Raw genomic sequence first — 27,007 nt, forward strand, 5'->3', positions numbered from 1 at the left:
GGATGAGCCTGCAGGAAGGGTACCACATGAGGGAGGAGGATGTCTTCCCTGTAATGCACAGCGTTAAGATTGCCTGCAATGACAACAAGCTCAGTCCGATGATGCTGTGACACACCGCCCCAGACCATGACCGACCGTCCACCTCCAAATCGATCTCGCTCCAGAGTACAGGCCTCGGTGTACAGGCCTCCTGTCTGGTCCAGCGATGGTGGGTTTGTGCCCATAGGCGACATTGTTGCCAGTGATGTCTGGTGAGGACCTGCCTTACAACAGGCCTACAAGCCCTCAGTCCAGGCTCTCTCAGCTTATTGTGGACAGTCTGAGTACTGATGGAGTGAGTGTGCGTTCCTGGTGTAACTCGGGCAGTTGTTGTTGCCATCCTGTACCTGTCCCGCAGGTGTGATGTTCGGATGTACCGATCCTGTGCAGGTGTTGTTACACATGGTCTGCCACTGCGAGGACGATCAGCTGTCCATCCTGTCTCCCTGTAGCACTGTCTTAGGTGTCTCACAGTACGGACATTGCAATTTATTGCCCTGGCCACATCTGCAATCCTCATGCCTCCTTGCAGCATGCCTAAGGCACGTTCATGTGTAGGGACCCTGGACATCTTTCTTTTGGTGTTTTTCAGAGTCAGTAGAAAGGCCTCTTTAGTGTCCTAAGTTTTCAGAACTGTGACCTTAATTGCCTACCGTCTGTAAACTGTTAGTGTTTTAACGACCGTTCCACAGGTGTCACGCCCTGGCCTTAGTTATCTTTGTTCTCTTTATTATTTTGGTTAGGTCAGGGTGTGACGAGGGTGGTTTGTGTGTTTTTGTCTCGTCTAGGGTGTTTGTACTGTCTAGGTTTTTTTTGTAGATTTATGGGGTTGTGTTCATTCTAGGTGTTTATGTAAGTCTATGGTTGCCTAGATTGGTTCTCAATTAGAGGCAGGTGTTTATCGTTGTGTCTGATTGGGAACCATATTTAGGCAGCCATGTTCTTTGGGTATTTTGTGGGTGATTGTTTCCTGTGTCATTGTTTGTGCCACACGGGACTGTTTCGGTTTGTTCACGTTTGTTGTTTTTGTATTTGTGTTCATGTTCAGTTTTCCATATTAAAACATGGACACCTACCACGCCGCGTATTGGTCCGATCCTTGCTACACCTCTTCAGAGGAAGAAGAGGATGACAGCCGTTACAACAGGTGCACGTTCATTAATTGTTTATGATTCATTGAACAAGRATGGGAAACAGTGTTTAAACCCTTTACAATGAAGATCTGTAAAGTTTTTGGGATTTTTACGAATTATCTTTGAAAGACAGGGTCCTGAAAAAGGGACGTTTCTTTTTTTGCTGAGTTTATAGATTCTTATTCAATTCCTTTACTTAGATTGTGTGTATTAGGTAGTTGTTGTGGAATTGTTAGATTGCTTGTTAGATGTAGCTGCACTGCCGGAACTAGAAGCACAAGCATTTCTTTACACTCGCAATAACATCTGCTAACCATGTGTATTTCACCTCCTCACCCTCACCCTCTCCTCTCTCACCTACAGGTTCCTGCTTCAAATTTAAGTGTAATTCTACAATTTCTGATTCCTGTAGTGTATATCTATCCCTGGCCATGAGGAAACCCACAGGTTCAGATGTGATTAAATCAAAAGGAAGGATATAATCCAGATACAAGGATCCCATAGAGATAATCTGAGAGTTGAGTTGGGGTGTGTGCTGAAACAGTAGGATCTTCAGTTGAGAACTAACTCTGTTTGACCACAGGCTGTTGTTATAGCATCAACCCCATCAAGGTCACAACTGTGACCTCTTAACCTTTCCCTGCAGTGAGATCAGCACTTCTTTCACCTTTTCACCTCTCGTGTGAGATCAGCACTCTGAGGCTTGATGCCATTTTCCTTCAAGAGTGGCTGAATAACGTGCCTTCAGTTTGTTCAATAATGCTAGACTGGGAAGAAGAGATAATACTTTATGCTTTCTCTGTTAAAGGATATCTTATGTGACATCAACATGACGTCCCCATAACATCACCATAACATCCCCATTTTGTCCCCATTACATCAACAGAATATCGAACACCATAACCTTACAACATTTGACCTTTTAACATAAGCCTTTGTCATAATGTCATAACCTTTGACCTATGTCATAATGTCACCATAATGTCTCCATAACGCCTTCATAACGTACCGATAACATCACTATTTTGTCCCCATTACATCAACATAATGTCAGCATGATATCCAACACCATAACCTTACAAACTTTTACCTTTTAACATAAGCCTTTGTCATAATGTCATAACCTTTGGCCTATGTCATAATGTCACCATAATGTCTCCATAACGTAATGTTTGATCCAGGTAAAGTACTGATTGGTCCTCTAGGAATAGCCTGATTACTGTAATTTATAACATTGTTAACTTAGACAGGGGTGCTCCCTTATATGTCTGCTCTGTCTCCCTGTCTGGTCTGCCTTCCTGTACCTGTACCTGTCTACTTGTCTCCCTGTACCTGTATCTCTATCTGGACTGACTCCATGTTGACATGGTATGTCTCCCAATCTTCTTGTCTGGTCTGCCTCCCTGTCTGGTCTGTCTACCTGTCTCCCTGTCTGGTTTGACTCCCTGTACCTGTTTCCCTGTCTGGTCTGTCTCCTTGGGTACCTGTGTCCCTGTCTGGTCTCGCTCCCTGTACCTGTTTACTTGTCTCCCTGTACCTGTATCTCTATCTGGACTGACTCCATGTTGACATGGTATGTCTCCCATTCTTCTTGTCTGGTCTGTCTCCTTGGCTGGTCTGTCTGGCCTGTCTCCCTGTCTGGTCTGTCTACTTGTCTCTCTGTCTGGTCTGACTCCCTGTACCTGTCTCCCTGTTTCTCCCTGTCTGGTCTGTCTCCTTGTGTACCTGTGTCCCTGTACCTGTTGCCCGGTCTGGTCTATCTCCCTGTACCTGTCTCCTTGTCTTATATCTTCCTCTAATTGTCTTGTCTGTTTGGTCTGTAGAGACAGAAGGTCATGTCTCTGAGCAGAGCAAAGGGGAGCTTCTGTGTCCAGCTGCTGTAGCTCGTTAGTTATATAATCACCCCTGTTTCAGTGCCAGTACCCCGTCCTTCACTTGCATGTCAAAGTCTAGCAGAGGGTTGGGATGGGTTGGTTATCTCATTAGGGTGTTATTTAAAGTGTTTCCCTCCTGTTCTGTGTCCTGCAGCAACACTAAGAGGTTTAAAGAGTCCTGTTCTCTGTCCTTCCTGAAGTACATTACTGTACTGTACAGGGCCAGACTGGAGTGACTGATCGCAGCCAGGAAGCAGCTCCTCACGCAACATTGCAACATCTTCTCTACTCTTTTCTTCTGTCTCTTGATTCTCTGAGGGACACAGAGCCAGGGAGTTGGACAGAGACTGCAGCTCCCTCAGTCCCCTAGCAACCTACCTTCTCTACAGGTGAACCTCAGGACCTCTGCATCCATCAACTCTCCAGAACCCAACCTAATCCAGCAGAACTACCCCATCTCACCCAAAAGGGTGACAGCAGAGTCAGCCAGAGAAAACAGGGTCTACTCTACCTCTACAGGTCATTGATCTCAGCCCAGCTTTCCTGTAACCAGTACTCATCCCTCAGAAGGCGAGAGCCTCCATCGACCGTCCCTCTTCTCAGCCCAGCGCCACCTCTCAGACATGGGGAACCACGGCTCTAACCTCGATGATATCCTGGCAGAGGATATGCACCACTGGTACAACAAGTTTATGAAGGAGTCTCCGTCAGGACTCATCACGCTGTTCGAACTCAAGGGCATGCTGGGTCTGCAGGGGATGAACGCGAACGCTACCAGCTACGTGGACCAAGTCTTCTTCACCTTCGACATGGACGGGGTGAGATGATCATGATGATGATGAAGACACACACGTTTATAGAGGGACTGGGAGTGACAGTGCATTAGGATGGTATAAAACCAATATAAGTCATGTATTTCAAGTGTATGTTAATGTGGGACCTCTATTGTGACATCATGGGACTTTTATTTTGACATTCTATTCTGTATGTTGGGAGAAGAGCAGGGGTAATTGCGTCAGTCTTGAGTTTGGAGTTACTGCAGGTGCCACGTTCTAAGTTCCCTCTATTATTTTGTCTCTTCTGTCTCTCACTGCTTAGCTGCTTAGCTGTCACTGGAGCTGCKGGTCCCTGGTCCCAGATCTGTTTATGCATGATGTGTTTGGCATAACAATTAATGAAAAGGAGTTGGCATAAATAGACTAGCACTCAGGCTTGCAGGACCTTACGGTAGGTGTGCCATAGTTTCTTTCTGCAGACTGCACTATTGAGTTGGATGCAGAGATGCAATTGCTGTCATCCGCAGTTTTAATGCATTGGAGTGCATTTTCAGAGTACATGACATTTTCAATTGTAGACTATAGCATGTGAGAGGTGGAAGATGGCAGAGCCACTTATAACATTAATATGCTAACATGCTTTGATATAGATCTAAGAGCTGAACCGTCAGCTGAGAGAACAGGAGCTTCCATTGGCTCACACACCAATGTGCTGACAGAGCCACTGTGTAGGGCCAATATACCTCAGCGGAGCCTGTGTGTGTTTATAGTGTTCTAAGTAGATTTGTGTGGTGTGTGTGTGTGGTGTGTTTTCTGTAGGAGAATGTGTGAGGAATGAGCTGAGTTAAAGCAACTGAAGGCAATAAACAACAAATTTTGTAGAAAATGGCCTATGTGGCATTGATATTTGACAGAAACCTTTATTCTAGAGTCAAAATGTAGTACGTGTAAATAGGATAATTTTTGTCATAAAGTCAGTCTCGTCCAAAACTGCAATTTGTGAGATTATTAAGAAAAAAATGGTATGTCACAGAATGAAGGGTACCGTAACAGTTTTCCTTGGGTTGGATTTATATCAATCCAGCCCACATGCCCGATCGTTGCGTATAAATCATTTTTTTTTAAACGTATATTAAGCAAACCAGATGGCACGATTAAATGTTTTATTTATGGATAGCCAGGGGAACACTCCAACAGACATAATTGACAAAAGAAGCATGGATTTGAGTGAGTACAACAGATCAGAGGCAGTTGGGATGACCAGGGATGTTCTCTTGAATTTGACAATTTTCCTGTCCTGCTTAAGCATTCAAAGTGTAACAAGTGTTTTTGAGGATTAGGGAAAATGTATGGAGTAAAAGTACATTATTTTCTTTGGGAATATAGTGAAGTAAAAGTTGGTTAAAATATAAATAGTAAAGTACAGATACCCCCCAAAAATGACTTAAGTTGTACTTTAAAGTAGTTTTACTTAAGTACTTTACACCACTGCAAATCTGTTTGTGCTTTTGCCTACTCCATTGTCATTGTCAAGCTAAACAAAATGATTGGCATGACAATTCCCAGCCTGGCCTCAGAGTGATACAAAATATACTTCATGTATTTCTGAGCACCTCCAAGACGTATGATACCTACTAATGGTCTAGTTACTTTAGGCAGAAAGGCTAGGTTGGTTGTGGAGAGTGGCTCATATTTTAGCCAGGGACATTTCTATTTCAACGAATCCTTCAGAACTAACCTGCTAACCCATTTAGCCTGAATGAAATTGCTGATTCGCCAGTTGAGGACCAACTAAATCAAGCTCCCTCTTGCAAAGATTGCATCATCATCACCTTCATTTGCAGAAGACATCTGATTAATTATTTTCTACATTTTATTTTAGCGTGTTAAAATATGGTCATGTTAAAATATGTCACATTACACAATGGCAGAATCTATTTTAAACTTCATGCAATGTAACACTTCTTTCTGTATGACGAATAATACAAAATATATCGATATGAGCGGGGGGGAAAAAGCTTGCACACCAAAGATGGCATTAACGATAAGTAATAAAATAAAGACTGCATTTCTAAAAGCCTATTTCACACCATAGTCTCCTGAATTTGCTAGATAACTTGTCTTTCATTTTGATTTTGGCACAAATGAAAAGGTGTCACTGCCTAGCCCTTGGATTGATGTTTCAGCGTTGTCTCAATGAAGAGTTCGTTGTTCAACTTTACTTAACTGGGCAAGTCAGATAAGAACAAATTCTTATTTTTACAATGACCGCCTACTATAATTCATATGGTATTGTACTACAGCTATTACTTTCCTAACGTAAACTAACGTAATATGTCATTCTAAAAGGAGTGTTACAGATTTACATACAGACTAATATGAATTGCCTTGAGACCACGTTGCAATTCCATAAGAAGTTGGCAAGAGAGCAAAAACAGACTGGCACCAGGCAAGTGGAGTAGAATTTGTGACACAAAAACTGTTGAGTAGACGTAGGAGCGGAGATTGTGATCTTTAAATTTGTGTGCTGAGGGAGTGACACAGCTCTAACGTTATCACAGAAAGACACTTAATAGATAAACCTGCTAATTACCTTAACTACCTATGTACTGTAGGTAATCTGGGGATAATACCCCACTACAGTTAATTGACCTACAGTACGCTGACAATGGAAGAGTAGTAAAGTACACACGGCAGAGAAATTAGGTTTTGTACTTTTTTTTGTTCGGTTTCGGTTTACATTGTCCAGAACAGACTGGACATGTTGGTATGATAAACTATGTGGGATTCCTCCTTCAGGGGTTGTGCCCACCGGGTGAGTGATCAAAGTGTGCCGTTCTCGAAGTGTGCCATTAGCTAAGTCTCTTAGTTGGCACGGGCTCAATGGAAAGCTTCGTACAGATGGAGAGAGCTTTAGTGGTGGTGCTGTCGCCAGGGGTGGATTGTGGGTGGATGTGTTGACCAAGACGGACAGAACACGGGGTAAACCCAGGACATGACACGACACGACACCCACCTACAGGTAAACTAGGTTCAACTTTATGGTGCAGTGTCCCTAAGACCATGTGTCCAGAGATATATTTAGATATACAGCATGGCTATGTATCTAATATATGTAATTACAGAAGGTGGGATATATTAAATCAAATATATTATTCTGTGCACTGAGGAGACATTGTTTTGAAAAAATGGCTGCAAAGGCATGCAAAAGTATTGTTGTTTGTACCCTTTCTTCACCCTTTCTCTCTCTTTCTCTATCTCTGTTTTAGGACGGGTACATAGATTTTGTAGAGTACATCGCAGCCATCAGTCTGATGCTGAAGGGAGAAATCAACCAGAAACTCAAGTGGTACTTCAAATTGTTTGACCAGGACGGCAACGGGAAAATCGACAAGGATGAGTTGGAGACAATATTCACGGTAATATAGGCTACACATCGAAAGCGGTCAAGTCTTATGCTAATTGACTAAATCATTTAGGTAAAGGGCAGGTATTTGTTGGATGTACGAGGCCTGCCAGGATTCTTTACCATGCATGACTAGAGCAAGCTGCAAGAGGCTTAGCTTAGCCTTAGTTGACTTCAAGACAGGGTGACATCACCATGCAAGGCTAATGCTATTCTATTTTGCTAACCATATCCACAACAAATAGTGTACTACAACACTGCTTATCAGGGCTTCTAAACATGAATCAACATCATGTCTTAAAAACGTCAAAAAACACCAGGTTGGTGACTTCCCATGACATAAAAAGTAATGGTTAATTTAACAACTTCCTGGAAAAAGTTGAATGGCATCCAATCTAATCCTCAAATGTTACTTTGAAACGGTCAAAATAGAAGGCATCAAGGGAGATTCATTTAAAGAAGTAGGTTGGATTGAGCTTGAAATTGGACGAAACAAGGACACTTATTTAATCTGTGGAGATGAGCTCAACTAATCCCTCCCTCACACAGAGAGAGACAGGAAGGAACTCCCGTGCTGTGACCTCATTGGTGGAATGACCTCATTGGTGGTGACCTCATTGCATTGGTGGTGTGACCATAGAGTTAGAAGTGATAGAAAGGAAAAAGGTACAAAGCCCCTCAGACCATAGATTCTATACTGAACAAAAATATGAACACAAAATACTGGTCCCATGTTTCATGAGCTGAAATAAAAGATCCCCGAAATGTTCCATACGCACAAAAAGCTTATTTCTCTCAAATGTTGTGCACAAATTTCTCCTTTGCCAAGATAATCTATCCACCTGACAGGTGTGGCATATCAAGAAGCTAATTAAACAGCATGATCATTACACAGGTGCACCTTGTGCTGGGGGAAATAAAAAGCCACTTTCAAATGTGAAGTTTTGTCACACAACACATTGCCACAGATGTCTCAAATTTAGAGGGAGCGTGCAATTGGCATGCTGACTGCAGGACTGTCCACCAGAGCTGTTGCCAGATAATTTAATGTTAATTTCTCTACCATAAGCCACCTCCATTGTTGTTTTAGAGAATTTGTCCAACCGACCTCAAAACCGCAGATCACGTGTAACCACGCAAGCCCAAGATATACACATCCAGCTTCTTCACCTGCGGGACCCTCTGAGACCAGCCACCCATACAGCTGAGGAAACTGTGGTTTTGTGCAACCAAAGAACCAGAAAACATCTCAGGGAAGCTCATCTGTGTGCTCGTCAACCTTACTAGGGTCTTGACCTGACTGCAGTTCGGCGTCGCAACTGACTTCAGTGGGAAAATGCTCACTTTCTCTGGCCACTTTCCAGACTGACACTGGAGAAGTGTGCTCTTCACGGATTAATCCCGGTTTCAACTGTACCGGGCAGATGGCAGAAAGCGTGTATGGCTTTGTGTGGGTGAGTGGTTTTCTGAGCGGTTTGCTGATGTCAACGTTGTGAACAGAGTGCCCCATGGTGGCGGTGGGGTAATGGTATGGGCAGGCATAAGCTACAGACAACAAGCACAATTGAATTTTATCGATGGCAATTTGAATTCACAGAGGTACCGTGACGAGATCCTGAGGCCCATTGTCGTGCCATTCATCCGCCACCATCACGTCATGTTTCAGCATGATAATGCATGGCCCCATGTCGCAAGGATCTGTACACAATTCCTGGAAGATGAAAATGTCCGTTATTCCATGGCCTGCATACTCATTAGACATGTCACCCATTGAGCATGTTTGGAATGCTCTGGACTGACGTTAATGACAGCGTGTTCCAGTTCCCACCAATATCCAGCAACTTCGCACAGCCACAACATTCCACAGGCCACAATCAACAACCTGAAAAACTCCATGCGAAAGAGATGATTTCCTTATATGAACTGTAAAATCCTTGAAATTGTTGCATGTTTCGTTTATATTTTTGTTCAGTGTGTAATATATAATATACAGTATACTGTATATACAGTGCACTCGGAAAGTTTTCCGTATTCAGCTTCATTTAAAAAAACATCAATCTACACACAATACCCCATAATGACAAAGTAAAAATAGTTTTTTAGAAATGTTTGCAAATTCATTAAAAAAACTGAAATACTTTATTTACATAACTATTCAGACCCTTTGCTATGAGACTTGAAATTAATCTCAGGTGCATCCTGTTTCTCTTTAAGGGTTCACATGTGAGGCCATGTGCTAAACAGAGTGAGTGTGGTAGTGTACTAAACAACCAAAGATTTGAGGACTAAAGGCTGGTTTGGAATATGTCTATCGACATGTCTGTATGTAACCGATGTGAAATGGCTAGCTAGTTAGCGGTGGTGTGCGCTAATAGCGTTTCAATCGGTGACGTCACTCGCTCTGAGACCTTGAAGTAGTTGTTCCCCTTGCTCTGCAAGGGCTGCGGCTTTTGTGGCGCGATGGTTAACGATGCTTCGTGGGTGTCAGTTGTCGATGTGTGCAGAGAGATCCTGGTTCAAGCCCAGGTAGGGGCGAGGAGAGGGACAGAAGCTATACTGTAACATTGGTGCCGTTACCCGGATCACTGGTTTCTGCGGAAAAGGAGGAGGTCAAAAGGGGGGTGAGTGTAACCGATGTGAAATGGCTAGCTAGTTAGCGGTGGTGCGTGCTAATAGCGTTTCAATCGGTGACGTCACTCGCTCTGAGACCTTGAAGTAGGAGCAAGGAGAGGGACGGAAGCTATACTGTAACATGTTGTCGCAGTGACATCAAGAACATTCTATTGTCAAACTTGTCGTTGACGTTTTGAAAAAGTATAAACACAAAAACAACAGGCTGCATGACATCAGCAGCCTGGTGGCTCAAAATAGCATAACTGGTGTATTTTCACARCAATAAACCCATCCGTTTAAAAATGAATTTAGTATATGTCAATCTAGCAAACCAGGCAACTAAAAGCAACTTTCTAAACAATGTTTTGGTTCGTTTCTAGCTTATTGACTAGCTAGCTAGCTAACGTTAAATTCAAATAATGACCATATCATATAGTTGACAACGTCTTAACTTTAGCTAACTTGTATTCATTATTACAGGAAAATAAACTCTCAACAAGATCATTATTAACAAATAAATGGTGAGTTATTTACAGAAAATAGCTTACGGTTGTGAGTGTAAGGAAATAAAAGCAGGGCATTCTACCAGAGAATTTTTTTACTTTGACACTGTCTTGTTGGCGTAACTAATCTGACTTTGGTGCAGGTCATGTTGTTCTTCACATTACCGTCTCTGGTAAACAGACACTATATCAAATAAAATCAAAGTTTATTTGTCACATGCACAGGATACAGGAGGTGTAAACGGTACAGTGAAATGGTTACTTGCAAAGTGGAGTCTTTTGTTTAGACATGAAGCTAGCTAGCTAGCTAAACAATGAGCCATAATCCCAACTCATAATGTTACTACCCTGCATGAATCTACAGGTAGCTAAAGCTAACCAACTAGGTTCAATATTAGCTAGCTAGTTAACATTAGGCTATTACTAGCAATGCAAAGGGATCTGAGATACGAATAATATTACTACACAGATCATACACGTAATGTTAGCTAGCTACCAGCCAGCTAACGTTAGCTAGCTAGCTAACAGTATTCTTTAAAATGCAATGAAATTTAATTTCTGACAAAATGAGAAACATGTAATATCTGAAAATGTAGCTAGCTAGAATCTCTTACCTATATACAGTGGGGCAAAAAAGTATTTAGTCAGCCACCAATTGTGCAAGTTCTCCCACTTAAAAAGATGAGAGAGGCCTGTAATTTTCATCACTTCAACTATGACAGACAAAATGAGAAAAACAGTCACCCTCCAAACTCCACTATGGCCAAGACCAAAGAGCTGTCAAAGGACACCAGAAACAAAATTGTAGACCTGCACCAGGCTGGGAAGACTGAATCTGCAATAGGTAAGCAGCTTGGTTTGAAGAAATCAACTGTGGGAGCAATTATTAGGAAATGGAAGACATACAAGACACTGATAACCCTCCTCTTCTGGGGCTCCACGCAAGATCTCACCCCGTGGGGTCAAAATGATCACAAGAACGGTGAGCAGAAATCCAAGAACCACACGGGGGGACCTAGTGAATGACCTGCAGAGAGCTGGGACCAAAGTAACAAAGCCTACCATCAGTAACACACTACGCCGCCAGGGACTCAAATCCTGCAGTGCCAGACGTGTCCCCCTGCTTAAGCCAGTACATGTCCAGGCCGCTCTGAAGTTTGCTAGAGAGCATTTGGATGATCCAGAAGAAGATTGGGAGAATGTCATATGGTCAGATGAAACCAAAATAGAACTTTTTGGTAAAAACTCAACTCGTCGTGTTTGGAGGACAAAGAATGCTGATTGTATTCAAAGAACACCATACCTACTGGAAGCATGGGGGTGGAAACATGATGCTTTGGGGCTGTTTTTCTGCAAAGGGACCAGGACGACTGATCCGTGTAAAGGACAGAATGAATGGGCCCATGTATCGTGAGATTTTGAGTGAAAACCTCCTTCCATCAGCAAGGGCATTGAAGATGAAACGTGGCTGGGTCTTTCAGCATGACAATGATCCCAAACACACCGCCCGGGCAACGGAGTGGCTTCGTAAGAAGCATTTCAAGGTCCTGGAGTGGCCTAGCCAGTATCCAGATCTCAACCCCATAGAAAATCTTTGGAGGGAGTTGAAAGTCCGTGTTGCCCAGCAACAGCCCCAAAACATCACTGCTCTAGAGGAAATCTGCATGGAGGAATGGCGCCAAAAATACCAGCAACAGTGTGTGAAAACCTTGTGAAGACTTACAGAAAACGTTTGACCTCTGTCATTGCCAACAAAGGGTATATAACAAAGTATTTAGATAAACTTTTGTTATTCACCAAATACTTATTTTCCACCATAATTTGCAAATAAATTCATTAAAAATCCTACAATGTGATTTTCAGGATTTTTTTTTCTCATTTGTCTGTCATAGTTGAAGTGTACCTATGATGAATTACAGGCCTCTCTCATCTTTTTTAATCTTTTTAACTTGCACAATTGGTGGCTGACTGAATACTTTTTTGCCCCACTGTACATAGAGTCCTTATGAAGTAATGTAATGTATTTTTCTTCTTAGCTTTTGGAAATAAAATATAGCTTCAGACTAAACATTACTCACTCAGTTCCAGGTTGTATGGTGTTTTCAGGTTTCTGTTGTTTTCCAGAGCATTTGCTGTATAGCTTTGGAATAATAATCTTTGGTAGTTTTAAGCCTTCCAGGTGATTCTGTAATTCCGTTTAAAATCAGGTTGTAGGTTTTGATTTGGAGTGAAGGTTATGTTGTAGAGGGTAGCATCCTGTATATGTCCCTGACAAAAAAGTTTTTGTCAGGGACATATACAAAAAACTCCAAATCTATCTTTATTTAAGAACATGCTGAAAAATGCAGGAGCTCATCTCATGACCTCTCTACTCTCTCTCTCCCACCACAAATTGTATGACTTTACGACAGGTCATAAATTCCTGGCAGAGACTCTCGCCCCCTGGTCATGCAGAAAGAGAGGGGAAAGAAACCTATGGAACAAAGAGCTTCTCTTTGTTCAACTCCTAATCCCCAAAATTGGAGGATTAAAAAAATATTTGAAATTTTTGAGAATGTGGGAATGGTCCATGGGTATTTAAAGAACAATCCTGTCAAAGTTGTTTGATTTTGTGACATCATGAAGGACAGGAAACACACAACTATATCTCTTAATGTGTACATTTCCCAGCTGTCAGGTTAACATCTAAATGTTGGATTAAATGAATGAGTAAATATGAAACTATTTGTGAAAATATGTAATGTGATGTTAGCCTTCTAAATGAGAATTGTTCTCCATATAAAAGTTTTAACTAGTCAGTGGCCACGCCCCCGTGAGGCCAGACATTACATTAGACGTCATGGACCGCCCTTCTTCCACAGAGTATAAAACCCACTTCTTACAAAATATACATTAAGTCAGAGAACGCCGGGACAATTCTATAGGCCACGGAGACCATACAGCTGTAGTTTTGGCTACACTGCTGGAAATGGTTAAACTCTGAGACTATCAATCACTACAGAATAAGAGCAAATCTTAGACTTATAATTAGTAGTCTGCAGCTTGAAATTACGTAAATCTAGTACGAGAATACCAACAACCGCCGAAACATCTAATCTAAGAACATGGTATGCCTGATGTACCCATTACAACAGACACTATCCAGAGCCGTGGGGAAAGCTACAAACACTAAGGACATTGTGGCTTCTGGGGAAATTAACCAGAGGCTCTCTGATGAACTGACTCTCCAGCAGACGGACAGGCGATTCCAACAGAGAAGACAACATAAATATATACGTTGCAATTATTCTCGAATGAGCGGCCGTTCATGTGCAAAGATTAGCATTTCAATTAATATAATATCCACTGTGTGTAGTGAATCCATTTAGTCTTTTCCGCTCTTTCTCAGTCCCCACCCCTTTCCTATGTCTACCAAGCCGTCATATCGGCTTCATCCGCTAGGGACTTTTTCTTTGCATCATGTAGTAACCCAAATATCTACTGTTTGTTATGTAATTCTGTGTGATTATTTAGTTAGTTAGTAAATAAATAATTAAGCCAATTTGTATATTGTCTAGCAACGTCTAGCAACTCAAAGGTTGTGAGTTTGAATCGCTTAACAGACAACTTTTGCATTTTAMCTAATTAGCAACTTTTCAACTATATTGGACAAAAATATTAACACAACATGTAAAGTGRTGGTCACATATTTCATGAGCTGCAATAAAAGATCCCCTAAATTATCCATATGAACAAAAAGCTTATTTTGCTCAAATTTTGTGCACAAATTGGTTTACATCCCTGTTAGTGAGCATTTATWCTTTGCCAAGTGAATCTATCCTCCTGACAGGTGTGGCATGTCAAGAAGCTGATTAAACAGCATGATCATTACACAGGTGCACCTTGTACTGGGGACAATAAAAGGCCACTCTAAAATGTGCAGTTTTGTCACACAACACAATGCAACAGCTGTCCCAAGTTTTGAGGGAGTGTGCAATTGGCATTCGGACTGCAGGAATGTCCAACAGAGCTTTTGCTAGGGAATTTAATGTTAATTTCTCTACCATACATTGTTGTTTTAGAGAATTTGGTAGTACATCCAACCGGCCTCACAACCGCAGACCACGTGTAACCAGGACCTCCACATCCGGCTTCTTCACCTGCGGGATCGTCTGAGGAGGGGGGGGAGGGGGGGGGGGGGGGTTATTACCTCCCAGGCCCGCCCATGGCTGCACCAGTGCCCAGTCATGTGAAATCCATAGATTAGGCCATTTGAATGTGAAATCCATAGAATAGACCTAATTCATGTATTTCAATTGACTGATTTCCTTCTATGAAGTGTAACTCAGTAAAATCTTTGAAATTGTTGCATGTTGCATTTATATTTTTTGTTATGTATACTTAGTATGTTAGCTAACCCTTCCCCTAACCCTTACCTTAACCCTTTTTGCTAACCCTAACCCTAACCTTAACCCTTTAACCTATCTCCTAACCCTAACTCCTAGCCTAGTTAACGTTAACCAGCTAGCTAATGTTAGCCACCTCGCAACAATTTGTTGTTCAAATTCATAACATATTGTATATTTTGCAAATTCGTAACATATTGTACGTTTTTGTAAATTAGTAACATATAATATGAATTGTAATTGATAACATATCATACGAAATTGCTGATGGACATCCACAAATGAATACATACCATACGAAACGTAACATATACTAAAGGGATATCGGATTTACATACAGAATAATACAAAATGCTTTGAGACCAGGTTGGGTAGATGTGTTAAAAAAAGCATTCCCTTTCCCTTTGAGAATGGTGAAGTTCTTAATCACACTTTGGATGGTGTATCAATACACCCAGTCACTGCAAATATACAGGCATCCTTCCTAACTCAGTTGCCTGAGAGGAAGGAAACTGCTTAGGGATTTCACCATGAGCCCAATGGTGACTTTAAAACCGTTACAGAGTTGAATGGCTGTGATAGGAGAAAACTGAGGATGGATCAACAACATTGTAGTTACTCCACAATACTAACATACTGTAAAAGACAGAAAAAAGGAAGCCTGTACGGAATAAAAATATTTCAAAACATTCATTAAGACACTGAAATTAAATTGCTGAAAATGTTGCAAAGAAATTAACTTCATGTCCTGAATACAAAGCGTTATGTTTCGGGCAAACACAGCACATCATAGAGTACCACTCTTTATATTCTCAAGCATGGTGGTGGCTGCATAATATTATGGGTATGCTTGTCATCGGCAAGGACTAAGGAGTTTTTTTTAGGGTAAAAATAAATGGAATAGAGCTAAGCACAGGCAAAATCATAGATAAAAACCTGGCTACGTCTGCTTTCCAACAGACACTGGGAGACAAATTCACCTTTCCGCAGGACAATAACCTAAAACTCAAGGTCAAATATACACTGGAGTTGCTCAGCAAGACGACATTGAATGTTCCTGAGTGGCCGAGTTACAGTTTTTACTTAAATCGGCTTGATAATCTATAGCAAGATTTCAAAATGGCTGTCTAGCAATGATCAACAACCAACTTGGCACGTTCACACAGATGAGCAGGGACCCTGGGCATCTTTCTTTTGGTGTTTTTCAGAGTCAGTAGAAAGGCCTCTTTGGTGTCCTAAGTTTTCATAACTGTGACCTTAATTGCCCACCGTCTGTCAGCTGTTAGTGTCTTAACGACCGTTCCACAGGTGCATGTTCATTAATTGTTTATGGTTCATTGAACAAGCATGGGAAATAGTGTTAAATTCTTTACAATGAAGATCTGTGAAGTTATCTGGACTTTTATGAATATGTTTGAAAGACAGGGTCCTGAAAAAGGGACGTTTCTTTTTTTGCTGAGTTTAGGTGCCAGGCGCACCTATTTGTGTCAAGAACTACAACGCTGTTTTTTTTTTTTACGCTCCACAGTTTCCTGTGTGTATCAAGAATGGTCCACCACCCAATGGACATCCAGCCAACTTAACACAACTGGGGGAAGCATTGGAGTCAACATGGGCCAGCATCCCTGTGGAACACTTTCGACACCTTTTAGTCCATGACCCGACAAATTGATTCTGTTCGGAGGGCCAAAGGGGGTGCACCTCAATAATAGGGGGTGCACCTCAATAATAGGAAGGTGTTCCTAATGTTTTTTATCTATATGGAAAGGGGAGGCTACTGTGTGTTTTTGTACCTTCATGGACAGGGCATGTTGTGGTGTGTACCAGGTGTTGTGGTTGTGTTGTTGACATGTTGTTTGTGTTTATTTTTTATATTTTTTATCAAAGATAAAATAATTATGTTTCATGTATATATAATTTTGTTCGTCATGATCAATGGCTCTATTCAAACTGTAAAGCTGAAGTGTTACAGATTCCACTGGAGAAATGTAGAGGTAATTTCCGATTGAGCCAACTTAAGCAGTAGGGGTGTGCCGATTTTGTCATACTTGTATTCGCAATCATATCCGTTTATCACACTTGATACTTGTAATCGGATTTACTCGTGGTTGGAAAACCCGGATGTCTGCTTTAAATGCCGGTAAAGCCTATACCTCAAGTGCGCATTACTTCTTCATTCAGATCACATTGTTATGTTCCTTCACTCATTCACACACATTATTCAAATGTAAATGACCCTGACAGATGAAAATGCACATTAGGGCTATTTACTTACTTAGTCCTACTCAATTATCAACGAAATAGGCTAATACAGTAAATGGACTAATGCATGGCTGGCTACTACTGCCTGCATTTACTCCAGACAGATTTAGATGAGGGTAGGATAATTCACTTTACCCATATAGGGGTTCACTTTAGAGAGGAGCAAAACTTCTTTCCTGACAATTATGCCACAACATTTGATCAATCAAAATAAACTACATTTGTCGTGTTATTTTCTAATGATCTGTACCTCAGTAAACATGCCTGGGCGAGAATAAATAATAATAGCAAGAAGCATGGGCTTGGATCACGACATAACAACAGACATTGTCAGCAATATAATATTTACACAGACAGACAAAGGAGGGGTACTAAACAACACCAAGTAGACAGACAAAAACAACCCTATGGCCTCAGCAAAGTCTACAGAAAATAACTAGATTGAACAACAATGACAAGCAACGGATTCTGATTCATACATGATGTTTGGAGAAGGGGAGACTTGTGCCCTGAGATGAGTGGCTGAGTGATACGTGTCTGTCGGAGGAAATGAGAGCAGAGGGAGAGCGGCTTGTTCTAATCCAATCTCGTTGCAGCAGGCTCAACCGATACCCCGCCCGCTTCTTTACAGGCAGAAGAAGTAGCCAATAGTTGTTTTGAGCACACAGCGCTTCACACTGTTTGAGTGAAAGAGAGATGATGTGTGCTGGCAGCTGAAATTAGCTTTTTTCCGATCACGGATAATACAAAAAATACTTGTCATAATCGTATTCCAAAAATTAAGAAGCAATTAAGAAATGTTTCTCTCTCTCTCTCTCTCTCTCTCTCTCTCTCTCTCTCTCTCTCTCTCTCTCTCTCTCAGGCAATCCAGGACATCACGCGGAACCAGGATGTCACCCCAGAGGAGGTTGTGTCGCTCATATTCGAGAAGATCGACATCAACGGAGAGGGTAAGAGTCACCACCTGTCTGTCTTCCTGGAGGTTATTGTGAGTTGACCCCTGACTTGTCCCCTCCTCCCCCCTCAGGTGAGCTGACCCTAGAGGAGTTCATCGAGGGGGCGAAGGGTCACGACGACATCATGGAGATGCTGAAGAAGATGATGGACCTCACGCCCGTACTCATCATCATCGTCCAAGGGATAGTAGTCTGAGAGAGACCGGGCCAACCACTGCCGTAGCCACTATGTACACCTGCGACCGGGAGAGAGAGATGACAGAAAGACTTAAGTCCATTACAAACATTTACCCCACAAACTAATAATTGTGAGATTTGCCCGCACAACGGACCTGAGGGAATGCGTTACCTTATGAAACAAGACTGTTGTTCCCCAATGAGGTTTCTATGTCACACTGCCAGGTCTGGGGGTGGAGACAATGTAGTCCGTACGTAGTGGACCCTAGGAAGAGAAGCAGCTAACAGGGTTCCGAATAACTAATTAATAAATAGTCCCAGACTGGTGAAGACTGAGGCATCCAGTCCTGTACTGCAGCCCACTAACCATCCACAGATGAAGGGATGAAAGAGAACATTTACAAACAAACTGAATGAAAGAGAACATTTAAAGGGACAGCTATGGAGAGCGGTAAAGATACCATCTTCACATTCTGCATGTTTGTGTTTGCTCTCTGACCACTCAGCAAGATGAACACTTGGATTCTAAGAGAGAGAGAGAATTCTCTATCATAAATCATCACTATAGGGCCAGGAGTTTTCCTGACCATTTGACCGCCACAAGGAGATGCTTTGGGCTTTAATTATAGGCTATGTTCAGGAGTAAGGTCACATGGTCATGTGAAGGTCTTGTCTCTAATCATCTCCTCTGTAGGTATGATCATAAACAAGCACAGATAGAGACCCTAGGGGTTCTGAAGTGCCTGCCCTTTTTCCCTCCTTTCGATTGGTGGAATTACTTTGTTCTTTTCTTCCCAGCCCTTTCCCCCTCTTTTGACACCAGGAGAGCCGAGAGCGTCATGTTGCCATTTTTATTTACTCTGCCATTTTTAAAGTCACGCACCCTCCCCTCGTCCTTGACTTTTCCTTAATAAGTCTATATAACACAGAATCTTATTATCACAAACAGAATTTGTGTTATAAGTGGTTTTAAGAGGTAATTTCTTGTCCCTGCTCCTCATTCACCACCAGTCATTCACACTCTGTCAGCCTGCCCAGCTGATGGCCCATCGAAACTGCACCTAAACTATATCGAAACTAATTTCACACATATAATAATAGAAATAGCCTAAAGACAAGACTTCATTGACAATAGTCTGATGGGTGACAATATTATCAATTGTCAAATTGTATATGAAGAGATGGGCGCATCTTGGAATTGACACAGAGGCAGGGAGCGCTAAAAAGTCACTTTTTCAAACCCTTCTGCAGAGTTACATACATGTAAGATGTTTTGATGTCTATATAGTATTAGAAAGAGCAGATTCTGCAGTTTCTTATACGATTACCTTTGTCAAATAATGCTGCAAATTTACTGTATATACACAGTTTATTAGGTACACCCATCTAGTACTGGGTCGGGACCCGCCTTTGCCTTCAGAATAGCCTGAATTCTTCGGGGAATGAATACTACAAGTCGGAAACTTTCCACAGGGATGTTGATCATGCTGACGCGATGGCATCATGCAGTTGCTGTAGATTGGACAGTGGTACACCACCACCCGCTTGTACCGTTGACATCAGGCAGGATGGATCCATGGACTCATGCTGCTTACGCCAAGTCCCGACTCTGCCATCAGCATGACGCAACAGGAACCGGGACCAGGCAATGTTTTTCAACTCCTCAATTGTCCAGTGTTGGTGATTGCGTGCCCACTGGAGCCGCTTCTTCTTGCTGGTAGGAATGGAACCCGGTGTGGTCGTCTGCTGCAATAGCCCATCTGTGAGGACCGACGAGTTGTGCATTAGCCTACAATGTGTGATGTTTTTTTTGCTGAAAATGAAGGCCTATGCAAAACAATTAATAATGGTGAATTTGGCAAAAGGAGAAGTAGAACACTTTGAATTCAAAACCTGCTCCATCAAAGGTCTGTGCACGACCCTGATCACAAATCATGAATCTCTATTATCAATCCAGTCCAGTCTTTCAGGTCTTCGGTCTGTTATGTTTGCTCGGTGCACACACACGTCTCTATCATATCTATCTCTATCACTATCTACTAATCATAGTAGTCATCACTGGGCTAGCTAGCAACATGACAGAAGTAAAAAATCAGAAGTAGGCTTTCAAGATCATATCATGATTTTCCAAACATTTTGTAGGCAAAGTAGACTAGTACAGTGTATGATTTAAATGGTGTGAAAGGTGTGACTACAGTGTGACTGTAGTTAATTACTTTCTGTATGTTTCTCAGTTATCTGTAATACCGTTTCCAGAGCCACTGTGGAAGGAATCAAGAATTCCTTTCATGACAATGTCACAACATTTCATTATGGGAATTCTAATGAATGCTGTAAGTATTGTTTAATTTGTCTTACATATATTTTTATATTCTGAGAATGAGTGGGTATGTGCTGTATACTGATAAGAAGGCTAGAATGAAAGGCTTCCAAGTGTTGTATCTAATAATTTATGTTTTTATATATTATTATATGAAATCAGATTTTGATTTGTCAACTGACATCGGTTATAGACATCTGCAAAAGTACAATGGGTGAACAAAATGAATATTCCTTTGAGCGTGTTGATGTTATTAATTACACTTTGGATGGCGTATCAATACACCCAGTCACTACAAAGATGCAGGCCTCCTTTCTAACTCAGTTGTCTGGAGGAAGGAAACCACTCAGGGATTTCACCATGCCAATGGTGACTTTAAAACAGTTTGAGTTTAATGGCTTTGACAGGAGAAAATGGAGGATGGATCAACAGCATTGTAGTTAGTCAACAATACTAACCTAAATGACAGAGTGAAAATAAAGAAGCTTGTACAGAATAAACATATTTCAAAACATGCATCCTGTTTGCAATAAGGCAGTAAAGTAAAACTGCAAAAAATGTGGCAAAGAAATTTACTTTTTGTCTTGAATACAAAGCGTTATGTTTGGGGCAAATCCAACACAACACCACTGAGTACCACTCTTTATATTTTCAAGCATGGTGGTGGCTGCATCATGTTATGGGTATGCTTGTCATCAGCAAGGACTAGGGAGTATAGAACTAAGCACAGACAAAATCCTAGAGGAAAACCTGGTTCAGTCTACTTTCCAACAGACACTGGGAGACAAATTCACCTTTCAGCAGGACAATAACCTAAAACACAAGCCAAATATAAACTGGAGTTGCTTACCAAGATGATGTTGACTGTTCCTTAGTGGCCTAGTTCCAATTTTGATTTAAATTGCCTTGAAGATCAATGCAAGACTTAAAAATTACTGTTTAGCAATGATCAACAAACTTCAGAACTTTAAGTTTTTTTTAAAGAAACGTACCCAGAAAGACTCACAGCTGTAATCGCTGCCAAAGGTGCATTGACTCAGCGGTGTGAATACTTATGTAAATAAGGTATTTCTGACTTTCCTTCTTAAACATGTTTTCACTTTGTCGTTATGGGGTATTGTGTGTAGATAGGTGAGAGAGAAAAAATCTATTGAATCAATTTTGAATTTACGCTGGAACACAACAAAATGTGGAATAACTCAAGGGGTATGAATACTTTCTGAAGGCATTGTAGGTTGACTTCTATTAAATAAGTGCAGTCATGGCTACTTTGGTTGTCAGACTTGTGACTATTGTAGTTTTTRTGACTGTAGAAAAATAGGAATCTCTAAATATGTCCCAGGTGAGGCATGCGAGGGAGGTGCGACTGCACAATCCACCGACTGAGCAAAGGAACATGTCCTTAACTGTGGTTGTCACTAGCTTCCATAGCCACAAAGTCATAATTATGTCTAATCCTGCCCATTTCTACAATTTCTCTTCTCAAAATTATATTTTAAACATAACCACACTGCTAACCCCATTTTTTAAAAACATTTTTTATCTCATCACTGCAACACGCTTGGGAGGTGAAGGTCAAGCCATGAGTCCCCAGAAACATGACCTGCCAAACCATGCTTCTTAACACCTGCCCACTTAACCCGGAAGCTAACCACACCAACATGTCAGAGGAAACATTATTCAACTGACAACTGAGGTCAGCCTGCAGGTGCCTGGCCCGCCACAAGGAGTCGCTAGAACGCAATGATCCAAGTAAAGCGCCCCCGGCCAAACCCTCATGACCCTGGGCCAATTGTGCTCCGCCCTATGGGACTCCCGATCACGGCCAGTTGTGATACAGCCCAGGATTGAACCCGGTTCTGTAGTGACGCCACTAGCACTGAGATGCAGTGCCTTAGACCGTTGCACCACTCGGGAGGCCCCACACTGCTAACCTTAATTAAATTAAGACCAAAAGATAATTTTTTGGCCAATTTGTACTTTGTGGCCATGAAAGCTAGTGGAAATCTTTAACTGTCAAAGAGTGACTGAACTTCCTGATTTGGCCTTGTTTTGAAGCTTGGTTAAGAAATGCAAAAAAATTGTTATGTTGGTGGTGTGGTTTGATTTGGGTGTTTCTTGGGGGTGTCTTTGACATTCAATCACAACAAACAAGGGAAGTAGTGAGTACAGTGAGGTAAGCTAAGCTATTGTAGCTTTTCTATGGAGAGAACAAAGTCTTGAACTTGAGGACTTCTCCCCTCCTGACTGACTCGCCATCTCAAGATGGCCAGGAAATTCAGTTCTATGTGTAGGTTAAAGCCTAGTCTCGTACGAATCATCCTGATGTAAGCTCGCGAGATCAAGATGGTTCGTACCAGGCTAGGTTGAGGAGGGATTTGCTGCTTAGGTAGATCTGGTTGTCGTTGGCGTAGTATTGGAAGTCGAGATTGAAGTGGTAGAGGATCTGACCAAGGGGGAGAATGTAGATGATGAAGAGTAAGGGGCCCAGCACACAAAATGTGTCTTGAAGATTAATATCTTATATTCTGAGAACATAGCAACCATGTTCTGTGTATGTTTGGTATGATGTTGACGGAATATTTTTCCTAACCCTCAAAATTAGACACTGGAATAGTCCTGCAAGGTTCCAATGAAACATATCTAGAACATTCATACTGAATATTCTGAGAAAATGGTAACCACGTTATGGGTAGGTTCTTTTTGACATTTAGGGTATGGTCTTATGGAAACAGTCCTTTCACATCACTGGAACATTCCTATGAAAACGTTAGGTAATGACCTAATGAAACTCTTAAGGGAATGGTCTCTAAAATCGTGAGAACGTTGTTAGCTGGGGGTTTACTGTATATATTTTTAATGCAGACATCTCGGTTTTAATTTTTCCATCGCTTGTTCAATTGCGAAGACATTGGCAACTTTGTATAAAGTGACACAGAAGGGCAAAGAAGCATCTAACAACACACTTACAGTGCCTTCAGAAAGTATTCACACCCTTTACTTTTTCTACTTTGTCTTACTAAGTGGGATTAAAATTGAATTATAATTTTTTTGTCAAAGATTTACACAAAATACTCTAATATCAAAGTGGAAAAATAAAAATAKATTATTATTGAAAATAAAACACCAGTATAAACTCAGCAAAAAAAGAAACGTCCCTTTTTCAGGACCCTGTCTTTCAAACATAATTCATAAAAATCCAAATAATTTCACAGATCTTCATTGTAAAGGGATTAAACACTGTTTCCCATGCTTGTTCAATGAACCATAAACAATTAATGAACATGCACCTGTGGAATGGTCSTTAAGACACTAACAGCTGAGAGACGGTAGGCAATTAAGGTCACAGATCTGAAAACATAGGACACTGAAGAGTCCTTTCTATTGACTTTGACAACACCAAAAGAATCCAGGGTCCCTGCTCATCTACATGATCGTGCCTTAGGCATGCTGCAAGGAGTCATGAGGACTGCAGATTTGGCCAGGGCAATAAATTGCAATGACTGTACTGTGAGACGCCTAAGACAGCGTTACAGGGAGACAGGACGGACAGCTGATTGTCCTCGCAGTGGCAGACCACGTGTAACAACACCTGCACAGGATCGGTACATCCGAACATCACACCTGCGGGACAGGTACAGGATGGCAACAACAACTGCCCGAGTTACACCAGGAACGCACAATCTCTCCATCAGTTCTCAGACTGTCCGCAATAGGCTGAGAGAGGCTGGACTGAGGGCTTGTAAGGCCTGTTGTAAAGCAGGTCCTCACCAGACATCACCGGCAACAACGTCGCCTATGGGCACAAACCCACCGTTGTTGGACCAGACAGGACTGGCAAAAAGTGCTCTTCACTGACAAGTCACGGGTTTTGTCTCACCAGGAGTGATGGTCGGATTCGTGTTTATCGTCAAAGGAATGAGCGTTACACCGAGGCCTGTACTCTGGAGCGGGATCGATTTGGAGGTGGAGGGTCCGTCGTGGTCTGGGGCGGTGTGTCACAGCATCATCGGACTGAGCTTGTTGTCATTTACAGGGAAAACATCCTCCTCCCTCACCCTTCCTGCAGGCTCATCCTGACTTGACCCTCCAGCATGACAATGCCACCAGCCGTACTGCTCATTCTGTGCGTGATTTTCTGCAAGACAGGAATGTCAGTGGTCTGCGATGGCCAGCGAAGAGCCCGGATCTCTATCCCATTGAGCACGTCTGGGACCTGTTGGATCAGAGGGTGAGGGCTAGGGCCATTCCCGCCCAGAAATGTCCGGGAACATGCAGGTGCCTTGATGGAAGAGTGGGGTAACATCTCACAGCAAGAACTGGCAAATCTGGTGCAGTCCATGAGGAGGAGATGCACTGCAGTACTTAATGCAGCTGGTGGCCACACCATATACTGACTGTTACTTTTGATTTTGCCCCCCCCCCTTTGTTCAGGGACACATTATTCCATTTCTGTTAGTCCCATGTCTGTGGAACTTGTTCAGTTTATGTCTCAGTTGTTGAATCTTGTTATGTTCATACAAATATTTGCACATGTTACGTTTGCTGAAAATAAATGCAGTTGTCAATGAGAGGACGTTTCTTTTTTTGCTGAGTTTACTACCATACCCCTTTCAAAGGCACTTAAATATTTTGTCTTGACCATTCACCCTCTGAAAGAGCACTCAGTGCACATATAACATTCAAACACCATTATGTCTGTTAGGTAATGTCACACTCCTCAAGATGGTTCCAGATTTTATCATACATGTATTTTTTTCCCTTCATTTTATAAAACACATAATGTTTCTTTTTTTGCTGAGTTTACTACCATACCCCTTTCAAAGGCACTTCAATCTTTTGTCTTGCCCATTCACCCTTTGATTGGATAAGTATTCAACTCCCTGAGGAAATACATGCTAGAACCACCTTTGGCAGCAATTAAAGCTGTGTGCCTCTCTGGGTAAGTCTCTAAGAGCTTTGCACACCTGGATTGTACAATATTGTCACATTTGTCTTACAAATATTCTTCAAGCTCTGTCAAGTTGGTTGTTGATCATTGCTAGACAGCCATTGTCAAGTCTTGCGATAGATTTTCAAACTAAAACTGTAACTAGGCAACTCAGGAACATTCAATATTGTCTTGGTAAGCAACTCCAGTGTATATGTGGCCTTGTGTTTAAGGTAATTGTCCTGCTGAAAGGTGAATTTGTCTCCCAATGTCCGTTGGAAAACAGACTGAACCAAGTTTTCCTCTAGGATTTTGCCTGTGCTTATGAAAATGTGAAGAGCGGTACTCAGTGATGTGTTTCATTGGATTTGCCCCAAACATAACACTTTGTATTCAGGACATAAAGTACATTTCTTTGCCACATTTTTTGCAGTTTTACTTTAGTCCCGTATTGCAAACAGGATGCATGTTTTGGAATATGTTTATTCTGTACAGGCTTCCCTCTTCACTCTGTCCTTTACAGTATGTTAGTATTGTGGAYTAACTACAGTGTTGTTGACCCATCCTCATTTATCTCCTATCACAGCCATTAAACTCTGTAACTATTTTAAAATCACCATTGTTCTCTTTGTGAAATCCCTGAGCGGTTTCCTTCCTCTCCGACAACTGAGTTATGAAGGACACCTGTATCTTTCTAATGACTGGGTGATACACCATCCAAAGTGTAATTAATAACTGCACCATACTCAAAGAGATATTCAATGTCTGTTTTCTTTACCCATGTACCAATAGGTGCCCTTTGCTTACCATTGTAAAACTTGCCTGGTCTTTGTGGTCGAATCTGTGCTTGAAATTCACTGCTTGACTCAGGGACCTTACATATAATTGTGTGTGTGGGGTACAGAGATGGGGTAGTCCATGCAACTTATTATGTGACTTGTTAAGCACATTTTTACTCTTGGACTTATGTAGGCTTGTCATAACAAAAGGGTTGAATACTTATTGACTCAAGACATTTTTTATTAATTTGGAAACATTTCTAAAAACACAATTCCACTTTGATATTATGGGGTATTGTGCGTAGATCAGTGACACAAAATCTCTATTGAATCCATGTTAAATTCAGGCTGTAAGAAAATGGGAAAAGTCAAAGGGTGAGAATACTTTCTGAAACCACTGTAGCTGTTCAGTGGTAGTGGTCTCAGGCAGTTGGTAAATAATGAGCGTTTTCAAGTGCAACTTTAGTAACAATGGTTTCGGGAAAACATTCTGAGATTTATGCTCCTATGAAGGTTCTAACGATGAAATTAGCCTTAAGATGCTTTTGGGAAACTGGGCCCTGCACAGGTTTGACTGAATAAGGTGTACTCTGTCACGATGTGACCCTTTTTGGGTATAGCTAGTGGCTTCCCCCTCGCTCTCTCCTACACCCAGGTTCTGTTTTCTCAGGTCATAAATTCCTGGAGGAGACTCTCTCCCCCCGGCCATGCAGAAAGAGACACATAGAGAGAACAAAGGATTTCACATGGCGAACTCCTAAATCCCCAAAATGAGGATTTTGATACAAAATGTCCACTTGTGGGAATAGTCTGTGGACACTTATGACGAGTGTGTTTCATTTGGTGACCTCAGA

At 41.7% G+C, this 27,007-nt stretch overlaps 1 protein-coding gene across 2 annotated transcripts; it reads left to right on the forward strand.

Annotated features, from left to right (window-relative positions):
• The first annotated feature begins 748 nt into the window (after positions 1 to 748).
• Positions 749 to 21,803, forward strand: guca1d (guanylate cyclase activator 1d). Of its 2 annotated transcripts, XM_070434678.1 has the most exons (5): positions 749 to 1,186; positions 1,536 to 3,864; positions 7,092 to 7,241; positions 17,854 to 17,941; positions 18,019 to 21,803. In XM_070434678.1, the coding sequence occupies exons 2-5, from the start codon at positions 3,670 to 3,672 to the stop codon at positions 18,141 to 18,143; spliced, it is 558 nt and encodes a 185-aa protein (XP_070290779.1). In that variant the 5' UTR covers positions 749 to 1,186; positions 1,536 to 3,669; the 3' UTR covers positions 18,144 to 21,803. The 2 variants fall into 2 exon arrangements, with proteins under 2 accessions (XP_070290779.1, XP_023823147.1); XM_023967379.2 differs by having other exon boundaries at positions 749 to 3,864.
• The last annotated feature ends 5,204 nt before the right edge of the window (positions 21,804 to 27,007 follow it).

This window comes from Salvelinus sp. IW2-2015, linkage group LG23 (genome assembly GCF_002910315.2).
Source record: "Salvelinus sp. IW2-2015 linkage group LG23, ASM291031v2, whole genome shotgun sequence".
Lineage (NCBI taxonomy): Eukaryota > Metazoa > Chordata > Actinopteri > Salmoniformes > Salmonidae > Salvelinus > Salvelinus sp. IW2-2015.